This window comes from Sinohyriopsis cumingii, chromosome 7, assembly GCF_028554795.1.
Source record: "Sinohyriopsis cumingii isolate HCF-2022 chromosome 7, ASM2855479v2, whole genome shotgun sequence".
Taxonomy (NCBI): domain Eukaryota; kingdom Metazoa; phylum Mollusca; class Bivalvia; order Unionida; family Unionidae; genus Sinohyriopsis; species Sinohyriopsis cumingii.
This window is the reverse complement of record NC_142967.1, coordinates 45,900,901-45,922,245: the sequence shown is the minus strand read 5'-3', so window position 1 is coordinate 45,922,245 and position 21,345 is coordinate 45,900,901. Positions and strand designations below refer to the sequence as shown.

At 36.0% G+C, this 21,345-nt stretch overlaps 1 protein-coding gene across 3 annotated transcripts in view; it reads right to left on the bottom strand.

Moving 5' to 3' along the window:
* The window catches only part of LOC149795137 (E3 SUMO-protein ligase RanBP2-like), a 135,563-nt gene that overhangs the window by 63,946 nt on the left and 50,272 nt on the right, over positions 1 to 21,345 (bottom strand). For all 3 annotated transcript variants that reach the window (XM_089964845.1, XM_089964846.1, XM_089964847.1), the window contains exons 16-21: positions 18,343 to 18,463; positions 10,870 to 10,991; positions 8,822 to 9,017; positions 3,729 to 3,881; positions 1,980 to 2,052; positions 474 to 634 (exon numbers count right to left, since the gene is read on the bottom strand). In XM_089964845.1, the coding sequence (XP_089820971.1) occupies positions 474 to 634; positions 1,980 to 2,052; positions 3,729 to 3,881; positions 8,822 to 9,017; positions 10,870 to 10,991; positions 18,343 to 18,463 (826 nt within the window). The remainder of the gene's footprint in view (positions 1 to 473; positions 635 to 1,979; positions 2,053 to 3,728; positions 3,882 to 8,821; positions 9,018 to 10,869; positions 10,992 to 18,342; positions 18,464 to 21,345) is intronic.

The window sequence follows — 21,345 nt, the reverse complement described above, 5'->3', positions numbered from 1 at the left end:
AAGTATAACCAGTGAGGACACCTGGGGATATTCTTTTTCCTTAAAATTCTAACTCTTCGCAAAATATGAAACTGTAGAGCACCACCCAAGACAAATTCAAAAAGTTTTTGGCACAATTCCAATTTTTCAACAAATTCAGAGTTTTAAATGATTAATACATTTGTTTTTAAATTTAAGTAATTTTCAAGGCAACCCTTCAAATTCAAGGATTTCTCAAGATTGTATGAAATATACATCCATTCTTAGACATGTAAAGTCCCTTAAGTCAGGAGTATTTTCTTAATGTAAAACCCCACCCCCATATCCTCACCTCTAGTGGCTGATTCAAACTTTTAAAACCAAATGTCTGCAGCAAGACCTGAAGTTCCTATCTTGAAATGCTGAAGGAGGTACTGCATGGTATTACTCAATGTTTATTCAGGCATGGTAACATAATCCAAGTATTTTCTTTGAAAAGTACTGGTATAACTAACCTCTACAGCATTAAGCCCTGACATGTCCCGACTACATTGCAATGCAGCAAGAGTTGCAGGTTCCTGATCACAGGGTGACTGTCTATCCAACTCTGAACCCACATCTGACTCGGCTGTACTGTAGTTGGAGGTAGCCAGACTGACCAGACTATCAACAAGGGCTGCAAATTGATAACAGAATCTTGTATCCATTTTCACATCCTATTAAACCCCTCCAGCAAAATTCTAATGTTAACAAGACTCACTTGCGACCCTGGTATCTAACTTACACAAAACACACAACTTTTATAAAAAAAATCATCACCCCTTTATAAAAGTGACACCTAAGTTTCAATATGCTGTCATAGTTGAGAAAATTATCAAATCTCCATTATTAAAACAGGTTAATTTAGTGACATCATATTTATCACTAACAATTCAGTTTTTTTAAGAGTACAAATTTTTGTGGATTATGTGAATGCTACAACATACGAGTTTAAAGACCACATGAACAATTATCCTTGTGTTGAAATAATAGGATCCCTTCCCCAGTTTACAAATAAAAGACCCAATGAATAATGATCCTTCTGTAGAAATAACAGGATCTCTTCCCCAATTTACAAATTTATAATCATTTGCCAGACTATACAAATTTATAACCAAGAAAATACATGAATTTACATAGACCTCAATGAGAATTTATATGATTATGTGTTGGACATACGTTTTCATTGCTTACAATAGATATGACTATGTGATGGAGACATGTTTATTGATTATAACAGATATGATTATATGTGATGGAGAGATGTCTTTATTGCTTCCAACAGATATGAGTCTATGTGATCAAGATGGATGTGAACAGGATGAATAAGTCTTTGTGGGTTACAATATATATGACTGTATGTGATGGGAAGATGTCTTTATTCCTTGCAATAGATATGATAGTATACATCGGACATAAGTCTTTATGCTTACAATAGATAGCCAGAAGGGGGGGGGGGGGTTGAATCGAGAGCGTTTGAAATACCAGTAAAAGTTTTCAAACCAAATGAAAAATTTGCCAAAGTAAAAGTTTTTTTGTGGTTATGACAGCCCTGTAATGTTTACAAATCTACTTGCAAACATAATGTATTTTTCTGTGTGTTTACATTTTAAAATTATCTGTGGGGATACCAAAGGAAGGATCCACCCTGGCTGCCAAATACTTTAGTTATGCCCCTGGGGAGAAGGCTTCAGTGATTAAAGGACATTTTTTATTATTGAACGAAATCAATTTCCAAGTCTTAATTTTATTCTGGATAAATCTCTACGAGGAAAACAAAATAAAGAATCTGTCAAATCTTAGCAAATGAACAGTTGATTCAAATGTTTACATTTCAGGTTTCAAGTATGATGGTGTTGAGATTATTTTTATTACCAATCAATTCTAATTAAAGAAACAAAATTCTGAAGATGAGATAAAGAGCAACAAGAGTACAATGAAAAATAAAAGTAAATCAAGAAAATGAAAATTTATGAGCTTACTATCTCCTGACTCAGCCCTCATAATGCGACTCTCAATATCATCCATCTCCCGTGAGACCACACTGTACAGTTCCTGTCACATGAAAAAAAGAGGTTTATAATGAACACAGGTGTAACCTTATGAAGAATACTAATATGATTAGTGCAAATGATGCACAGAACATATTGTTACGAGTCTATGCTCTTAAAATAACAGAAGAGTCAAAGACAACAAGCTTTGAAAAACTTTAACAAATAAGTTTATTTAATAAAAAAGTGAAAACACAACTTATGGCATTGCGAATAAAATCCCAAAATAATCCAAGAAATACCAACACAAGTCCTAGTAATTTAAAGTCCTGAATAAAATTCAGTAAAAGTCCAGAAAATATCTAAAAACTGAAGTTGATGACGTGTCGGTGGTAGCTATTGGAATGTTGATATATCAACAGTCTTCTGTTGAATCACAGAAATATAATTCCAGGTTTGAATTCAGTATAAAATATAGCGAATGTCTTTATCCAAGTATGTTATCAGCTCACTTTTGTTTTTCCAGAGAAAATAATCACTTGAATTCATTAATTTGAACCCAAAAAAAAAAGACTCCAGCCCAAAACTCCTGGTCACAACATATAATACAACTTAAAAGTGCTAGATGTTAAAGCATGAATGACCAAGTCCTCACAATCACATTCTCTCTACTTCACCTCAGGTCACAATTAGCATTTTCTAAAAACAACCATTACCTAATGAAAAGTAACCTCCTAGAATGTTCTAATGAGCCTTGTTTACTTACAGCATAAGAACCTGTAAATTCACTCAGGTAACTCTAAAAACCCAGACCCAAATCGAAATATTTACTTCTAGTTTACCTGAATAAAAATCCTGATATTAAGTTCATAGACATAGAGAATAATGAAGCTATTATTTGTTGCTTACACAAAATAAAACAGTTTTTAAAAAATCAATCAGGTCAAGCAGAAATGAACTCAGTTTTGGACAAGGTCAAGTCCAGCATACATTGTTACATTACAACAGCATGTAATGTAATTTGAAAAAATTAAAACTAACAAACAATCAAATTAAATATACATGACCATATTGGCTAGCTTATGACTGCTGACATCTTTTTAAAGACAATTTTCTAGCATATCTGGCATAGAAATTTATGTACTAGTAATATTCTTGCAAAGTCTCAGCTACAGCAACAAAAAAGAAGATATGTGACTTTCAGACTGTAAAACAGCATCATAAAATAACTATGATGCTGCACTGCTGTTCCTGCCACAAAAATGATATGTGTCTTGCAATTAGCAGGTGAGACAATTCAATTTTAGATCTGTGAGTAGTCTCAATCATTGGAGAACTTTTGTTCAATAGATTGTTCTTGCTACCTAGGTAGATCTAAAGTATAAAGTATATGCAAACAGACATTAAGACAGACTGCAAACACAGGGATTTACAAACAGAAGGATATAAAAGTGACATAAATATCAAGCAACTGATAGAGACACACCCAAGCCATTTATAATGGAAGAGAACTTGTGAGGAGATTATGTAACTCGGTAATATCTGAAACCCAGCTCCAACTCCGAACAGAATGTAGCTAATATCACAACTTGCCACTCTCTGAACAGCCAGAATAAATAATGATATGGTTAGGACCAAGCAAATATGGTGTACAAAGCCATTTTGTCAGAACCGGGTTTTATTATGTTTGAATGTACAAGTATTTGTTTTAGGTTTTTCTTGTTGATAATTGTTACTTACATGCTGCTTATCCTGTCCAATCCTTTCCTGTGTGATGTAAAGTGCATTCCTTGCCTTGTTCAGTAATGCCAATATTTGAAAATTACCCTCATCATGGGATGCATTTCCGTTGTTGTTGCCAGAGCTGCACTGTGCTGCCAGCTGGGTGTAGATCTGAATGTACATGAAAGTAAGAAGGTAAAGAATGTTATATTTTTTATTTATTTGTATGTAAGCGTTAGTAGCCTGCATTTCTTCCGCCAATCGTTTAAATTATTCCGGAGCTGAAATCTGCGAATTCTTAATTTTCCCAACTTCTAGGTGTTTTTTGCAACCGACGTGCTTCCTCACATCATCTCTGCGATGGCGCACTGAGTGCAAAAAGCATGATGAATATCAATGTTTAATGTCAGAATGCACGGCCAATTTTTGTTATATTCCAAATTAAACTTCACTTTTTGAGTAATAGAGTTCTTTTTTCTTAGTGGTGAAGACGTTTTCAAAATCGTACATGCGATGCTGAACCGTAACTCAAATCAGTGTTGGTGACGCATGCGCAGAGCAAAATTCCGGTTAGGCCCCAGTTTCTCTCGAAAGCATTTGTAAAACTACTCTTATACAAACAGATTAAAATAGGCTAAAATGCTTGCTACCGGGCCAACTGTACTAATCGGCTGTAGATCTACTAATATCGCGACCAGCAGTACTGGACCATTTTGGCAACTGTGAATATCATGACTAGCGCTTAACGGGAAATCGGTTATTTTATTAAAGATTTAAAATAATTGAGGATTGGAGAATTCGTGAATTTTTGGCTTGCGGCATGAATCCGTGAATCACTGAAAAGTCATGAAATTCACACCAAATTCGTGAGGGTTGGCAGCTATGGTTCTTCCTCCACCATTAATACTGGCCTCCATGTATAGCTATTGTGTGCTGAAAAATGGCGTTAATCCTCACAACAACAACAACATAATTATTAACCTAGTTATCTTAATTTGTATTATAAGGGGACAAACACATAGGAATATTTACCCAAGGATGTGCATATGCACAAATTCCAGTAAAATTTATTGAATCCCCCCGAACCCACAGCCTTTTTTAACAAAGAGCAAGTGCATGAAAGCTGTACTTGTTGCTGTTAACGGGTTTAACACCATTTATAGCACAAGACAGGCTATACATGGCAGCTAGCATAAATGGTGGAGGAAGAACCAGGGAAAACCCTGGAAAGAACCACCAACCCATGAGATGCTACTGGCAAGCTTTCCCTCAAAACCACATTGGCCAAGCCTGAGACTTGAACCCATGCAGACAGAGGTCAGATAGCAGTGATCAGTAATGGTGAGTACTTGAGACCACCCAGCCACTCGGGGCTCAAATGAAAACCTGTAACCTTTTTATGATCTGATCATGCAAGAGCTCGATTCCTATATCAACTACAAAATTCATGTGCTCAGTGACATTATGCAATTAAGATGGTTTGATTTTCTAGTTCCTAAAAGTGTTTAATAAATACACTGGTGAGGTGCAATGGCAGACATGAACTTATCAATACTCATTGGAAAGGTGTCTATTACATGCAGTACTAATGAATACAACACACTGTCCTTGTCTTGACAACTGATGATGCAACAGTAATGAAGATAAGCATGTTTTCCTGCAACCAAACATTACAAATTGTACATGACATTCAAGAAGTACTTTTTGTACAGGCAAGGCAAGACTCGTGTCACAGGGTTAGAAGCAAATTTAAGTTTCAAAATTTGAGGTAATTTCTTTTTAATAGGTTTTTTTTACAAGGTTTGAAAATTTTTGTTCAGGTTCAAGACACAAAGCAGATACAAGATTGTCTCCATTGTGAGCATAAGATTTATTAAAAATCTGATAAGGTATGTTCTGTGGATAAAGCAAACAGGCTTCAAACTGCAAAGATTGAAGCGAATGAAATGCTAATGCTGTTGAAGATCCAACAACAGTATACCAATTGGTCTGTCTAATGAATAATAAAATAAAATGACTGAATGTCTTTATCTACATAATTCGCACAAATTCTTGACTGGTGGCTAGCCTTTAGAAAAACGCATTTTTGTCGGGTATTAATTTTTTAAAAATTTATCTAGGTTTCCCTAATTTTTTATTTTTTGTTTTTGTTTTCCAAGGTATCTGAAGTCTAATTCCAGCCCTGTCACGATTATCTTCACTAACTTTGCGCCTCTGATATTTATTACATTTTGTTACTATTGCTTCTGAAAAGACAAAAAAATGAAAAGTCCCTCAAAAAGACTAACTCTCCACCACCTAAATAGAATTTTGATGAATTCAACATAAAGTCTTATTTCCTTTTAATCTGATCATAACTGAAACCATTTCTGATATGCCTGAGCGACAAGATTTTTAAATTAACCACTGCTGCAGCCATATTGAATGGAAGATCAGCACAATTTTCATTTAAAGCAAACAAGACACCATTTCTGGTGAAAACCCTATGTTGATATGACCATCCAAACAGTAGAATTAATGACATTATTTCGATATGATCATTACAGCAGCCATATTTTAGGTCGGATCAGCACTTTTTCATTAAGAACCAGCTAGATATTAAAATTAGTCTTCTAGTGAAGACATCATGTAAACAGGTCTTAATCTTAAGGCATAGCAATGACAAGATTTTCAAGCGAAATGCTGTGGACCATATTGGAGGTCAGATTGGCACCATTTTAATTTGGGACTGACAAGATGTCATAAGAATTCTTCAAGGCAAAGCCCGGTGTTGATATGACCACATATTCAGGACAAGCAGTGATAACAAGATTTTAAAGATGGCTGCTGCATTAGCCATTTTGGATTTCAAAGCAGCAGCTTTTTCATGTAGTACCAACCAGATCTAATTCTTTTCATGAAGTCATTATATCAATATGACTTTCCATTCAGGATCCACTCTACAGATGCTATGTACTTCTTTCTCAGAGAGGAACAGGTGTAAGGTGAAGCTGTGTGCAATGGCAACATGCACAGTAGAGAGAATGTTGCTAAATATCTATGCTACTTTCATGTATTGTTATTAAAATTTCTTTACGTGTGGTTATTATGGAAACTATGCACTATCTAAAGCAGATTAAAATGGCTGCTTCCAGGTGCATAACAAATTAACTTGGACTATTATTTTCATATAGCTATCCATTTAGGAGCAGTGAAAACAACGATGAATGTGTACAAATTTTGTGACAATCCTTCAAGTAGTTTGAGGTTATGACCTTGTTGTTGTTGTTGAGTTTAATTATAGTGGCGTGCGCACAATTGTGCATGTGCCACTTTTTTCTGACTGCACTGCAGTCTGCTAGTTGTTCCTGGGGAAGGGGATGGTGCCACCTCCCCCAGGCTTTTATGGATTCAAGGAACCCTGATAGTTTGGCCTCAATCTGTGGGTCCATAAAGGTCCCTACAGTTGAATGGTTGGCTGTCATTAGTGGGAAGGAGAGCTCGGGAACGGTCCTGCTTGCTTTACATTGCTGGTTTCTTGTTGCATTTGCCTGGTGTTTCTTGCGATTTTTTTTTGATTTTTTTTTTATTTTTTTCGATTTTCTTTTTCTTCTTCAAAATGTTCTAAAAGGAGGGGGATGTTCTATGCTGTTTATAGAGGTTCTTAGTAGAAATCATGCATGAAGAGAGATTTTCAAGGTTATTATGGTATTACTAGTCGAGGTGTTTAGGGTGTGTTTCCTACGTTATGTTATTTATAAGTTTTTAGATATTACCTCTTTAAGTTATTTATTAATTAATGTTTTTAGAGACTGAATGTTATTTATACTTTATTTAGCAAGAGACCGAAGTCCTAGCCGATTACACGGTTCATTAAGGACATCTAGGATCGGAATCCTAGCCGATTACTCGGTTCGTTAAGGACATCTAGGACATCCGATTTTGCGGTTTCCTTAGTTTTTTATAGGTGCTTCGTAAGTGAATAATTTATTAATACTTTTATAAAACTGAATGATATGTTATGGGTTTTTATGTGGTGGCTTCTAAATTTTTTTAGCTAGTTACTGGGTCTTTTGGTTTTGTGGGGATAGTAATTATATTAAGTCTATGAATTGATTTACATTTTTATATGCTGATTGTTTATTTTTATTAAAGTCCATAAGTAACTCTGGGTATGTGTGTGGTGATCCAATCTCTTTTTGGTTTTTGATAAATATTTTCCGAGCAGGTTGATATTTTGGGCATATATTGAATACATGGTGTAGATCTTCGGTGGTGTGGCAGTTAAAGCAGTTAATGGTTGCTGGTTTGGGTCCTATAAACCTTCCAAAACTGCTTGCTAGTTTAGTTTTTCCAGTTATTATCCTGTTTATGGTTTTCTGTTCTAAACAGGTACCCTTAGGTAGCTGTATGTTCCTATCTACGTTTTTTTGGGTTTCATGGTGCTTTTTACCTTTTGTGGAGGAGTTCCAAAAATCTTGCCATGTTTGGTTATGACCTGGCGATCTGTTGAGAACAGGGAATTAACCACCTGAAACATGAAAACTCAACAGCACCTATAATATTACCAAAGGTCAGATTCATCTTTGTTTTGCAGTTCTAAATTATAACATGCAGGTATGTGATGCTACTGCATGCAACTTAACAGGTCAGAAAAAACCAAGGACACAAATTTTAAAACAATGAAAATATACACATACAAAATCCCAACAATTGTTACGCATCCTTTGCAGACACTTGAAGACAACAAATTTCATGATTATGGATGGATGATTCAAAATCATAAAAAATTCTTGAAGGATTCAGAGGTAATGCAGAATGATATTACTCATACTGAGTGAAGGCCTAAAACTAGTGCAACCTTGTGCTGAGCAAGGGTAGTTAATTGGTAAGAGTTTCTTCCCTTTGTCTATCAGGTATATAGACATGAAAGATTAATTTTTGTCTTTCTGGAATTGCTGGATTTGAGAGGTAGTGACACTTAAATTCCTAATATTAATGTGATTTGGGAATATGCTGGAAGAAATTTATGAACCTCTTTGAATACAGCATACCACTTGCTGCAAACTGCATATGTAATAATGTTATTAACCTTCTTCATTCATTTTAGATCCTTCCTAGTTATTACTCACCTTAGCAGTGTGGTACGAAGCCCAAGGGGAAGAAGCACTGTCAAATCCTTTTACAGCCTCTTCATATTTCCCTTCTCGCATTGCAACCATGGCCAGAGCAAACTTTGTTTGTTCAATCATTCTCTGTAGCTGAGCTGTGTCTGGTACTGAGTTATCAGGAAACAAGCTCTCTTTTGGCATGGGCATATAATCATCTCTGTAAAAACATCACAATACAATCTGCCTCATGAAAGGAATAGGTGTCTTTCTTACAAAGTGCATGCACTATATCGACTTTGGTGAAGTATCCAGCGTAGAACTCAAATTACTGGGCAAGTACAATTTTCCTAATTATGACCACTGTAACCTTGACATTTGAAAGATTGAACCCCATGTCAATAGGTGTCTTTCATGCCTCAAGTGGATGCAATACACAAAGTTGGATAATGATGGATGACGTAAACTCAAATTATTGTGCAGAAACCCAAAAGGCACACAATGAACAACATAATAAACATGTATGATTGGACTGTGTCATAGTAATATATCCTCCACTTTAAGTGGTTGTACACAATTTTTTTTGAAGAAAGAACATTAACATTTACAACCTTACGGATCAGCTACATACCCGTTGAGATTTCTTAGAAAATTCGGAAGATATTCTACCTAGGCAATGAACACATCATCAAACCAAACAAGAATACCATGAACTGCACATTATATGCCTGCCATGTTTTTAAGTCCTCTATGAAGGCCCTAGTATGGCATGGATGACTCGGGGAAATTATTGGACAATGGGTCTCAATGTCCTGGCGGTCTTGAATCAAGCTGAATGTGAAGAATCCATTATTTTTATATGACATACCATGAAAATTACCTCTGATTTTAGACGCCAGAATTTATAGTTGTCTTTACTACTTGCAAGACATAAACCAAGCTAGACCAGGAATTTATTCTAGAACTATAAATTATTCTACAAAAATCCTTTTCTTTTAGAGCCAGTGAATGACACTGGACTTGACAAGAAGTCTTTAGCAAAAAACCCATACAGATATCACCATCCATCCTGGAGTAGCAATAACAAGATTTTCAAGATCATCACTACGGCAGACATAATGCATATCCTTGGAACTATTTTCATTTATGGACAACTTAATCATAGGTTTAATAAGTCTCATGACATTCCTCCAAGTAACTTGAGAGGAGTATTAATAACAAACTTGTGCTAACAGATGATGGATGAAGAGGAAAACAGACTATCTCATAAGCTCCTCTTGTCATTTAAAAAAAGTCTTCTTTCAGTCAGTGACCTTGACATTTGAACTTAAGACCTGTAGAGTATCCCAAAATTTATTAAATGTATATGGTAAAGAACTGACATTTGTGCAGAAACCCTTTCTCTTCTTAATGAGTGACCTTGACCTCTTGCAGGCATGATTTAGGTCCTCCATAAAAAGTTGTTTTTTTATTTTTAAATCCCTGACAAAATCTACAGGGGGATTTTGGGTCCTGTCCCAACAGGGTCTCGGGGGCAGTGTCCCTGATCTGGGGGTACAAAAATGCTTTGTACACTCATACAAAACTGCTCCTGGTGGACCTTATTATTATAATATTTTGCAAAGTTGTTACTTCATTCCAAATATTTTTTTAAAAAAATTACTTTATAATACTTGAAGAATTTCAAAATGTTCATTGACACATCAACTTCTCCAATTATATTAGTGCTGAAGCTAGTAAGATGTTCATGTCAGTGTTCACACATTAATTCAGTCTATATTTACTGCAAATATTATATTACACTTCTCATTTCAGAAAAAAAATCTGTTAAATAAATCACCCAAATAAATCAACTATATACAAACAACCACATGAATTAATCCGTCTTTTCCCTCACTAGACATGACCTGTTGATATTGATATGCTAGTCTTGGCTAAGATTTCATTGCTTTCCTATTTGTCACCACAGCCATTTTTGGCTCAGTGTTCAGTCTTTTCATTTTGTTCTCAACAGGGATGGATTTTTTTTTTCCTTTCAAGCACCTCCTGAAACAAATGTGTAAAATGCAAACCTTTCAAGCTTCTCAAGAATGGACATAGTTTCCCGCCAGTAGAAGGCAGCTCTTGCGAGGACAGCTTGCAAGCGGGTGTCTTGTAAATGTCCCTCTTCACTGTAAGCCTCTATGGATTTTGCCTGTGTAAAAAACAATTAAACAACGTAGCAAAATAAAGAAGACCACCCATCATTACATGCTGTCTACTTGTTCAGGGAACACCAACCTACAACCACTTCACCCTAAAAAAAATTTTAAAAATATGAAAGAACACACACACATAGACTCTAATTAGATACAGAATTTAGATACACAAACTCAAGTATACAATGTCTTACTAGGTGAGACTTTGTCTAGGTGAGTTGTTCTCAACCGTATTTGGCCACGACTCTAAAAATAATTTTTCAGAGCCTCATGAACCCCTTCACATCATTTTGATAAGTTTTGCTACCCTAAATAAAAAATCCTGGCAACCCTCCAGAACATCCTCATGACCTAGGGGGTTGGGAACCACTGGTCTACGCGATACAGACTTTCATGATTGTACATTATTTTGTTTCCCTTTCCTTCAAATCGTAAACCACCACCATTAGGAAGAAAAAAATTATTGTACAAGTTACCTATTCATGATTGAGATCCATTTTTCAAAAAATCCAGCCCTCACAGGCTATAACTTAAGCTAAAAATACTAACTGTTGTTTGACCATACAGGTGGCAGTTAGAGTGATCCCTTGATATAAGGATTGGCACCAAATCCCATCTGTACTTCGGTTACTAGTAGGGCAGAATGCAAGCTGTCCAAATCGAATATAACTAGTGAGGCTGGAAGGCTATATCTCTTATTATGACTGGACTTGTGTTATAAAAAATAAAAACATTTTACTCCAAAAATTGGTTCTTCAAATACATTTCACAATCATAATACCTCAGGAAGTTAATACCCTCACCCCAGACAAACAGCTAAATCTTCAAAAGATCAGGGTTTGGATGAAATTCCTACCATCAAGGTGCTTTGCACAGATGAGAAAACGAGTTTTAAATGCAGCTATTCCATTGCCAGATTTATCAAGTTGTTTATCCATGATTTTTTCCACCTGAGGGGAGCAATCAAGGTAAGGCAGCATTCTAATGCAGAATCTTAGGCAAATTGGAAGATGAGCACAGGCATCCAAAATGTTCTAATCAAAAAGCATGTTCCAGTCTCATTTACATGTTCTGATGATCTATTCTCCGAGTCATTAGTTTGTGGGTCATCAGTTTGTGGATAGCCCTTTCTTAAATAATTATGTTGCAGTAAATCTGATTTTGGTACATTTTGGACTTAATGTAGGTTATTAACATGGCATGTTTCCCAATATTTAACAGTAAATCTTTGAGCTACATCAAAAATACAGGACTATGATGATGAGTCAAAATAGTCTCCAAATGAAAAAAATGAAAATACCGACAACCTGGAACTTGCAAATACATGCAACTGAAGAAGCAAAGCATAAATAACTTTAAGGAGTTTAAAACAAATTCATTAACTTCTCAAGGATTTTTTTAAAAAAATTCCAGATGTTTTCAGGGCAACCCTTTAAATTAAAAGACTTTTCAAGGTTCATAATGATGGCAGCAAATGTGTGACAAATCTGATCTTTATAATTAAACACACACACACACACGGCAAAACCAGTCCTAATGTTCAACCAAGTTCAGCAGTCAGCTGGTCACAGCTGCCATTCTAATTTCCACTTCCCGCAAATTGTCTATAAAAATGTTATGTAATCAGCAGCCACCTGGTCACAATTGCCATTCTAATTACCCCCTATGGCAAATTGCCTATATAAATGTGAAGTAATCAGCAGCCACCTGGTCACAATTGCCATTCTAATTACCCCCTATGGCAAATTGTCTATATAAATGTTATGTAATCAGCAGCCACCTGGTCACAATTGCCATTCTAATTACCCCCTATGGCAAAATGTCCATATAAATGTTAAGTAATCAGCAGCCACCTGGTCACAATTGCCATTCTAATTACCCCCCTATGGCAAATTGCCTATGTCAATGTTATGCCTTGTGTTTCTTAACAAGCCTTCCACATTCAGTAGCTGTGTTTCTTAAGCAAGCTGTGTTTTCACCCTGGGACCACTACAAGCACATAGATTAAACTTCTTTTGTTTTATGAGCAAGGTAGTGTATACATAAAGGTATATTACATGAATTGATAGCTGCAGGAAGCTTCTTTTCAGTCCCTAGTCATTGAAGATCTCTCATAAAAGCCAACTGTCTTTTGATCTCAGTTACTTTGTACTACTTAAATCATCAATTATTTTAAGTGTGAACACCTGTTTTCATGCCGAATTACACCAGCTGGCCTTAAAAAACCTGTCATGTGTTTCCCAATCATAGATAACATCTGAATGTAAATTAAAGTAACTGTTAAGAAGTCAACAAAACTTCAACACATGTGACAATGAAAGTAGAATCAGTGATGGTGTAATGTACATTAGAGATTAGAGTAATCATGTGTGGAACTTTATTTTATTATTAAATTTTATTTATGGTAAATAGCTACACTAAATACATGTATCTTGATAGCATACTACTACTACATACAAAAAAATAACAACAATACTAATACTAATGCTATCTGGTGCATAGTACATGAATGTTTATGAATCAAGTTTGAGAGCTGAACATGCCTTCAGGGGTAATCTGCCTACACCTGTGTGTGTGTGACTCTCTCTCTCTCTCTCTCTCTCTATATATTGCTCTGTGCAGTGACATTGCCTGGACATGTGAACTTACTATCACATACAGTCGACTCCACTTAACTGCACACTCCAGATAACTGCATGTAGTCACACCAGTCATGTTTTTTTCCCAATGCTTTTCAATGGGAACAAACTTCGGATAACTACACTTTGCTTAAATGCACACTCCGGATAATAGCATGATAAATGTTCTGCCCGTGGCACATTATTCATTACAATTTTACTCCGGTTAACTGCACAATGTATAGTCAGGATCAGTTATTGCCAGTCCACTGCTGTAGCGCTTCAAATAAGCCGACAAATAAGCCGACAATTAAGCCGGTAAATGCGACTTTGTAAATGATTGACATGTAAAGGACGCCATAGGTGGTAGATACATGTATATTCCCACCCACCAGGGAGCAATAGCGTGGGAACAATCATATTACAGCATGGAAAACCTTACTCTAAACCGTGATTTGAACCAGGGGGTAATCATCGGAAGTTCAACCTTGAATTTATGAGCGTTTATTTTACAGTCTAAAATGACTAGTCACAAGTGTAAATCCCTGACGTTAGCTCAGAGGTTTGAGGTCATAAAATGGGTTGAGAACAACCAGAAGTCAGGCCTCTGTTGCACTTGAGTTCGGTGTTAGTCGCAGTGTGATTTTGCGAATCCTCAAGAACAAGGAGAAGATCATTGAAGACTGGCAAAATAACAGCAATCCTTCTCAGAAGCGCAAATGAGGTGGCAAGTCCGAAGAAGTTGAAGAAGCGCTGTTACAATGGTTCGCTCAAGCTTGCAGTCAACAGATTCCTATAAGTGGACCACTGTTGCTTGAAAAAGCTAATCAATTGGCAAATGGCTCGGGTCTGCATGATTTCAAACCAACAAATGGATGGCTGGAAAGACGGAAAATGCGCAACGGAATTCAATTTAAATGACAACATGGCGAAAAACAGGATGCAGACGACTTTGGAACTGAACGATGGGTAATTGATGTTCTACCCGAAATCCTTAAAGACTACCAACCAAAAGACATCTTCAACGCCAATTAAACTTGGTTGTACTGGCGGGCGTTACCTGATGGGACTTTGTCTTTCAAAGGAGCAGAAGCACCGGGATGTAAGATTGCCAAACATCATTTGACAATTTTGCTTGCATGCAATATGGATGGTAGCGAAAAATTGGATGCCTTGGTGATTGGCAAAAGCAAATCCCCTCGATGTTTTAAGAATTTGAAAAAGCTGCCAGTACAGTACGAAGCAAACAAAAACGCCTGGATGACGACAGAAATTTGGAAGAGATGGTTGAAGCGCATTGACAATCAAATGCGTTTGCAAAAGAGAAGCATCACTATGATGTGTGACAACTGTGCAGCTCACGGCGATGGCATCAAACTGTCAAATGTTAAGATTGTTTTCCTTCCTCCGAACACAACTTCTCTGATTCAACCAATGGATCAAGGAATTATAGTGAATTTCAAGAAGTTCTATAGATCGCTTGTTGTTCGAAAACTGCTGTCAGACATTGATGGATCATCTCCCAAAGAAAAAGCATCCAACCAGACAAGGAAGCAGACAGTTTTAGATGCACTTCATATGATTAGAAATGCCTGGAGCAATGTAACACAGTCAACCGTAGCAAACTGCTATAGGCAGGCCAGTTTTTCGGTGCCTTCTGATGACAAGTCACTTGATGACCCAACCTATATCAGTGAAACCCCATTCGAAACCCCACACGGCATGATTGTAGAAGAATTCGAACAATATGTTGCAAAAGATGACGGTCTTCAGGCAGAAGGTGAAATCGACGACTCAACCATCGTTGCAGCTCTTACAGAAACAAAACAAAAAAATGATGAAAGAAGTGATGATGACGACGCAGTAGATGACCAGGTTTCATCTAAAGTCTCTATTCAGTCACTCCAGAATTTACGCAGATTCATGGAACAGAGAGAATGTGAGTGTTTGAACCGTTTTACAAAATAGAGTCAGCAATTCACCATCTTATTAGTAAAACTTGTGTGCAGACATCAATTGCCAATTTCTTTTGGAAATCGTAAATTTCGTTGTGTTTGATTTAACAATATGATGTTGGTGCTGTTCATTGTAGACTCTTGTTTCATTTAAGTAAACATTGAAAGAGTGGATTCTAATCATCTTTATACGTTATTCTTCACCTATATTCGTGCCGTGCTGATTTAAAGCTGTACTGTACCGTACTTCGGTTAACTGCACACTCCGTTTAACTGCACAGTCTCGTGACGGGCCCGAGGCTGTGCAGTTAATCGGAGTTGACTGTAATTATAAATTGTGTCATTATGTGTTTCGGTTTAAGAAAAATTATTATAACATTCAGTTAATTGTTTAATTAAGTCTGAATTAAATATAAAGCACAGACTTTTATTTGTCACTGATTCTTCAATTTTCATGATATAGTTTGACATCAATTATAAATGTTGGTTATTGTTTTATATTTGTAACAACTCTCTGCGGATATCCCAAACCTTTAGAACCAATTTATTTTTCTGCAATTAGAAAAATCTACTTTTAGCAAGAATGCAAAAACCAGTGGCTAATATAGGGCGGTAGTCTGTCTTAGGTGGGATTTTCAGGCAGTATAAGGGGTTATTCATACATGTGTAATGCAGGTTTCTTTACCAGGCCATTTACATACATGCCAACCCCGGTGAGGAAAAAGTGTAACCCACGTGAACAAAAAGAGTAACCTGAGCAAAAAAAGAGTAATCCACATATAACATAAAAAAACTCAATGAGCACATGTACAAAATGATTTCTTTACCCCTTCTAGTCTTCTAACATCAATTACTGATTCAAATTTTCATATATAGCACTTTGAGCTTTAAAGAGCAACAGTCTCTCATACTGCATTTCAAAACACTTTGTACCAGCTGAGATTATGAATGTTTTGCACACCAGCAGAGAACCAAGTGCTGGATTACAGAGCCTGGATCTCTATTCATCTTTATTTTTGTTAACAATACTGAACAATCTCTCAGTCAGCATTAGAATGGTAAAGAACCAATATTCCTTTCATAACCTGACAAAGAAGAGGAAATATATATTTTCCAGTTATTGGACCTTTCAGCTAGGAAATAATGTGCCTTTGCACATTAACTCTGTCCGCATTAAGTACACTGTCAGGTAGAATGCCAGCTTGGTACTTCAGGGGTTTTCCTAATTTATCAGTAGCCTTTCCTGCAGCAAGGTGCATCACATGACAGGGACAACCTGATATGTACACTGATGGAGACATTTTTCAAAATGCAGAATGCAACTCCTTTATGAATTCCAGTCATCACTGATGCATTATCAGCTGAAAACCTCATACAGTTCTGCAAACTTTATTCAAAGCATTATAAAGCAAATAAAAAATGTTTTCTCCAGTGGAATCTACTGCTAATTTGTTGTCCAAGTCTCTTACAACTTTTTGTCATCATAATCACTGCTCCTATCTGTCGCAATACTGAACGGCCCAATTTTCATGGCTTCTACAATTCTAAACAAATTATCTTCTGCTAAACACCTAACAATATTAGATGATGTTTGTTCTTGCAAATGCCGATTTTCTGAAATTTTGGAATTGGGAAACACCCATTTAAACAAAGGAATAACGTAGTCTTCTGCTGCTAGGGATAGTCCATGTTCTATTAAGAATTCTGTAAATAATGCCTCTGCATTTATTAATTCTGCTTTAAAAAAAAAAGTTACAAGTTAACTTAGTATTGGAGTTTGTAAAAGGAGCTAATTCTAGGTTTCTTTTTTTTTTACCATCATGACCAATATTAAAATCCTTTCCACACATCCTGCAGTGGGCATGAAGCTGCCCTAAAATGGAACATTGTATTGTGTAATTCATGTATTCATCTTTGAATTGGTTTTGTCTTTTTCTAATCCATCTGTGAAATTATTTGAAATTTGTTTGCTCAAACACGGATCTACATGAATAAATCTGACAAATTTTAGCACCAAATACCTACAGACTGGTTCTGTATTAGATATGAATTAGAACAAAGAATCTGCAAGCAGATTAAAAATTAGAAAACCAGTCTGTTCTCTGCTAAGTCAAAAGTTTAAAAGTAAAACCAGCATGTTTCTTGAAAATAGGACAGCTGCTATAAATAGAACATAATAGTGTTAGCAAAGTGCATGCAAGGCTACAGACCAGCGGACTCTTATGTCGTAGTTACGTAGAAGCCGTCTTTTCTAGAATACAGTCTGAAAGATTAGTGGGATGCTAATAAAAATATGAAAACAAACTATTCATTTTTTGGGAGGGGGATATACCAAAAATGCATAATCCAAATACATTTATGCACAAGGCGTAATTTAGTGAAAAAAAAAACTGCAATGATTAAGCCAAAAGCACAATGCTTGGCTTGTATGCATCTAGGATAACATAAAGAAATATCCAAGTTCCATGAGCGCAGGAGTGTGGACACACCGATGTCTGCTTGTTTATATGACTCAAACATGTGAATATAATAACTTCCTTGTTTGACATTTGTACATACAAGTCACTCTGACCTCATTTTGGTGGTTTACTGTTTCATTTACTAAAAGGTATCAACATACTAAGCTGTATGACCATGCAGACAAAAATGCAAGAAAATCTCTTTTAACAAAAAGCCTAACAAAGTGGTGATGGACTGACTGACAGAAGGATGAATGGATGAAGGTTCATTTTCTTTTCACTTTTGTACTAAAAAAAAAAAAAATGTCATCATACCCTTTCCTCCAGAGTGTGAGCTACATGGAAGAGTATCTGTATCGGTAGACGGTGAGGTGGTATCATTCTTATTGTCTGGAGGCCTCTAATCACTGTGCCCCATATTCTGTCTGATTGCGACCTGAAGAAAACGAGTACGTTCTTGTTTGCAAAATGTCACATTCAATATTCAATGAAGCATAAAATATTAAATAAGAAATAACAAAATATTCAATGGAAAACAGAGTGAAACAGCATTGCAAACATGTTCTAGGACTGGAGGCAAACAACTCTCACAATTCAAAAAAAGAAACTGCTATACAGATGTAAGCATAGCTGCCAACCTTCCAGGCTCACAATTAGTGAAAATAGGGATAAAAAGTAGTGAATCTGGACATGAATTAGTGAAAAATACCATGACAATAACTCCATCCACTCTGATCGTCAATACTACACTATATCAAGATTGCAATATAAAGCTAAAACACTACATGTATGCCCAAATATATCTGCATTTCTATTTATTATGGTATTTATAAACTTCATTTGTTCTTGTGGTTATTTATCAAGACATGATAGTGTGGCAGACTTCAACTTCCTCAACAGCTTGATTGTAAATTTGTTTTCTAAACAGTTCAGGCTTCTTGTCTGCTGGTTGATCTTGGTGACTAAAATTGCTGACAAAAATGCACAGGAGCTGCAGCACTTTTGATTCTTCCACAGGAAAATTTGGAAACGATTTTCGAGTCTGGGAACATTTGTCGGGAAACAAATGTTTAGCATGGTCTCCAGCTGACAAAGGCAGATTGTGTTCAACAAGAAAACTCATAAATAATGCTTCAGTCTTGGTAGTCTGCAGGTCTTCTGCCGATGGTTTAAAATATTCCAGAGCTGAAATCTGCGAATTCTTAATTTTCCCAACTTCGTGTTTTTTGTCTCACATTGTCTCTGCCACCATGCCCAATACTACAATCTGGGGCACACTGTGTGCAAAAAGCATGATGTATATCAATGTTTAATGGCAGAATGCATGGCCAATTTTTGATATATTCCAAATTAAACTTTACTTTTTGAGCAATACATTTCTTTTTCCTTGAAGACATTTTCAAGCTCTTACATGCCATGCTGAACGGTAACTCAAATCAATGTTGGTGATACATGTGTGGAGCAAAATTCTGGTAAGGCCCCAGTTTCTCTCAAAAGCATTTGTAAAACTACTCTGATACATATAGATTAAAATAGGTTAAAATGCTTGCTACTGGGCCAACTGTACTAATCAGCTGTAGTTTTACTAATATCGCTACCAGCAGTACCGGACTGACTGCCAATATCACGACTAGTGCTTAACGGGAAATCGGTTATTTTATTAAAGATTTCAAATAATTGAGAATTGGAGAATTCGTGAAATTTTTATTTGTGGCGTAAATCCATGAATTCGTGAGGGTTGGCAGCTATGTGTACTGTTTAAGCTTTAAAAATCAATTACAGTGAATATTAGGATACTATAAAGCTTTGTATTTTCTCAGATATAAAATTATATACCTGAAGAGAGTGTTCTGAAAATCTCTCAATTAAAATATTAACATCTACAGATAGAGAGTGACACCAACAGTATTTTCAAACCCCTCACAAAACTTGTCTTTGTATCAATCCGATTAAATCTCCACTTATCTAAGTGAAGATCTGACACTGACCATTTACGGGTCATATTCTGGTGACCTTTAAATTAGCTAATGGAAATGCAGCTTTCAGAAATTTTAAAGTGAATCAAATCATTCAGCACACATTAATGCTCTTCAGCCATACTGTTCAATCTGCCAAAAGTGCAGGTATACGACTATCTGAGAGGCTGATAAAATTAGAGATTGTGGTAATAACAAAGGTCACCAGAATATGACCCATAAGTTGTCACTGTCAGATCTTCAGATTGGACAGTGGAGATCTGATCTGAATAAGATTGATCTTTTTATTTGATACCTGAATTACTCTCCACTCTCAGCACTCAATTATGTGGTTTATTTATCATTTGAAGGAGGAAACAAGATAAACAAATTATATTAACTGGTTTATATTATTTGATTGACACATCTGTTCCATTACAAAAATAATGGTACACAGGTGTCAAGAAAATCTGAGATGTAGGCTGGAATTCAAAGAATAATATTTCCTGCTGATTCTATGAAAAGGTTCACTTGATTCTACAAACCTACAGCTGTTAACTGAGATGCACTGCATGAACAAACCATAACACTTTAAAGCTGATAGGTTCCTGTGATCCATAGAACTCTTCTTCATTCAGTTTTCATCAAAGCAATTAATTTATTTATTAATCAATCTAAGTACCTGTAGCAAAGATCATTTGTTATGTGAGATTGAAGAAACGTTTTTTTTGTGTGTGTGGTGCCAACGGGTCAACTGGCCCACCAGCTTAAAAATGCAGTAACAGTTATTTTATTAAAATTGTGACCCATTCTCAGCAGTAGTAATGAATGGACGGAATGATTTCATGCTGTGCCACAATGGCACACGACCACAAAAACTGTTGTGCCAAACAAACAAATAATGTATGAATGGAGCAGGCACAATGTCAATCAGAAACTCTCAATGCCAAGGGAAACTACAGCAAAGGAATCCTAATCAAGGCTTTAAAATCTTTATATATGATGGATGGAAAAGACTCAGCAGCTGATTTGGCAATAAAAATATTCATTTCCCATCCTGCTGGAAGAAAAGCAAATCCAAATTTTGTAAAACCTACACTGAAAGTTTTCAACAAGTCTTGACTTTTTGATGAGTTCTCTTGCAACTTATTATAATCAAATTACTTCTCAAGCATAGACTAGATGTCAAAATCTCGTATGGTCAAAATATGTGATGTAATCTTTTCACAAGATTATATGATGTTACTAATAAAAGTAATGTGTGTATATGGTTTAAATAGGTCAGTATGGCTAGAAATATTTCATTTTTTCCTCTTGGCCACTAGACAATTAAAATCAAAGTTTGCTTGTCCAGCAACAAAAC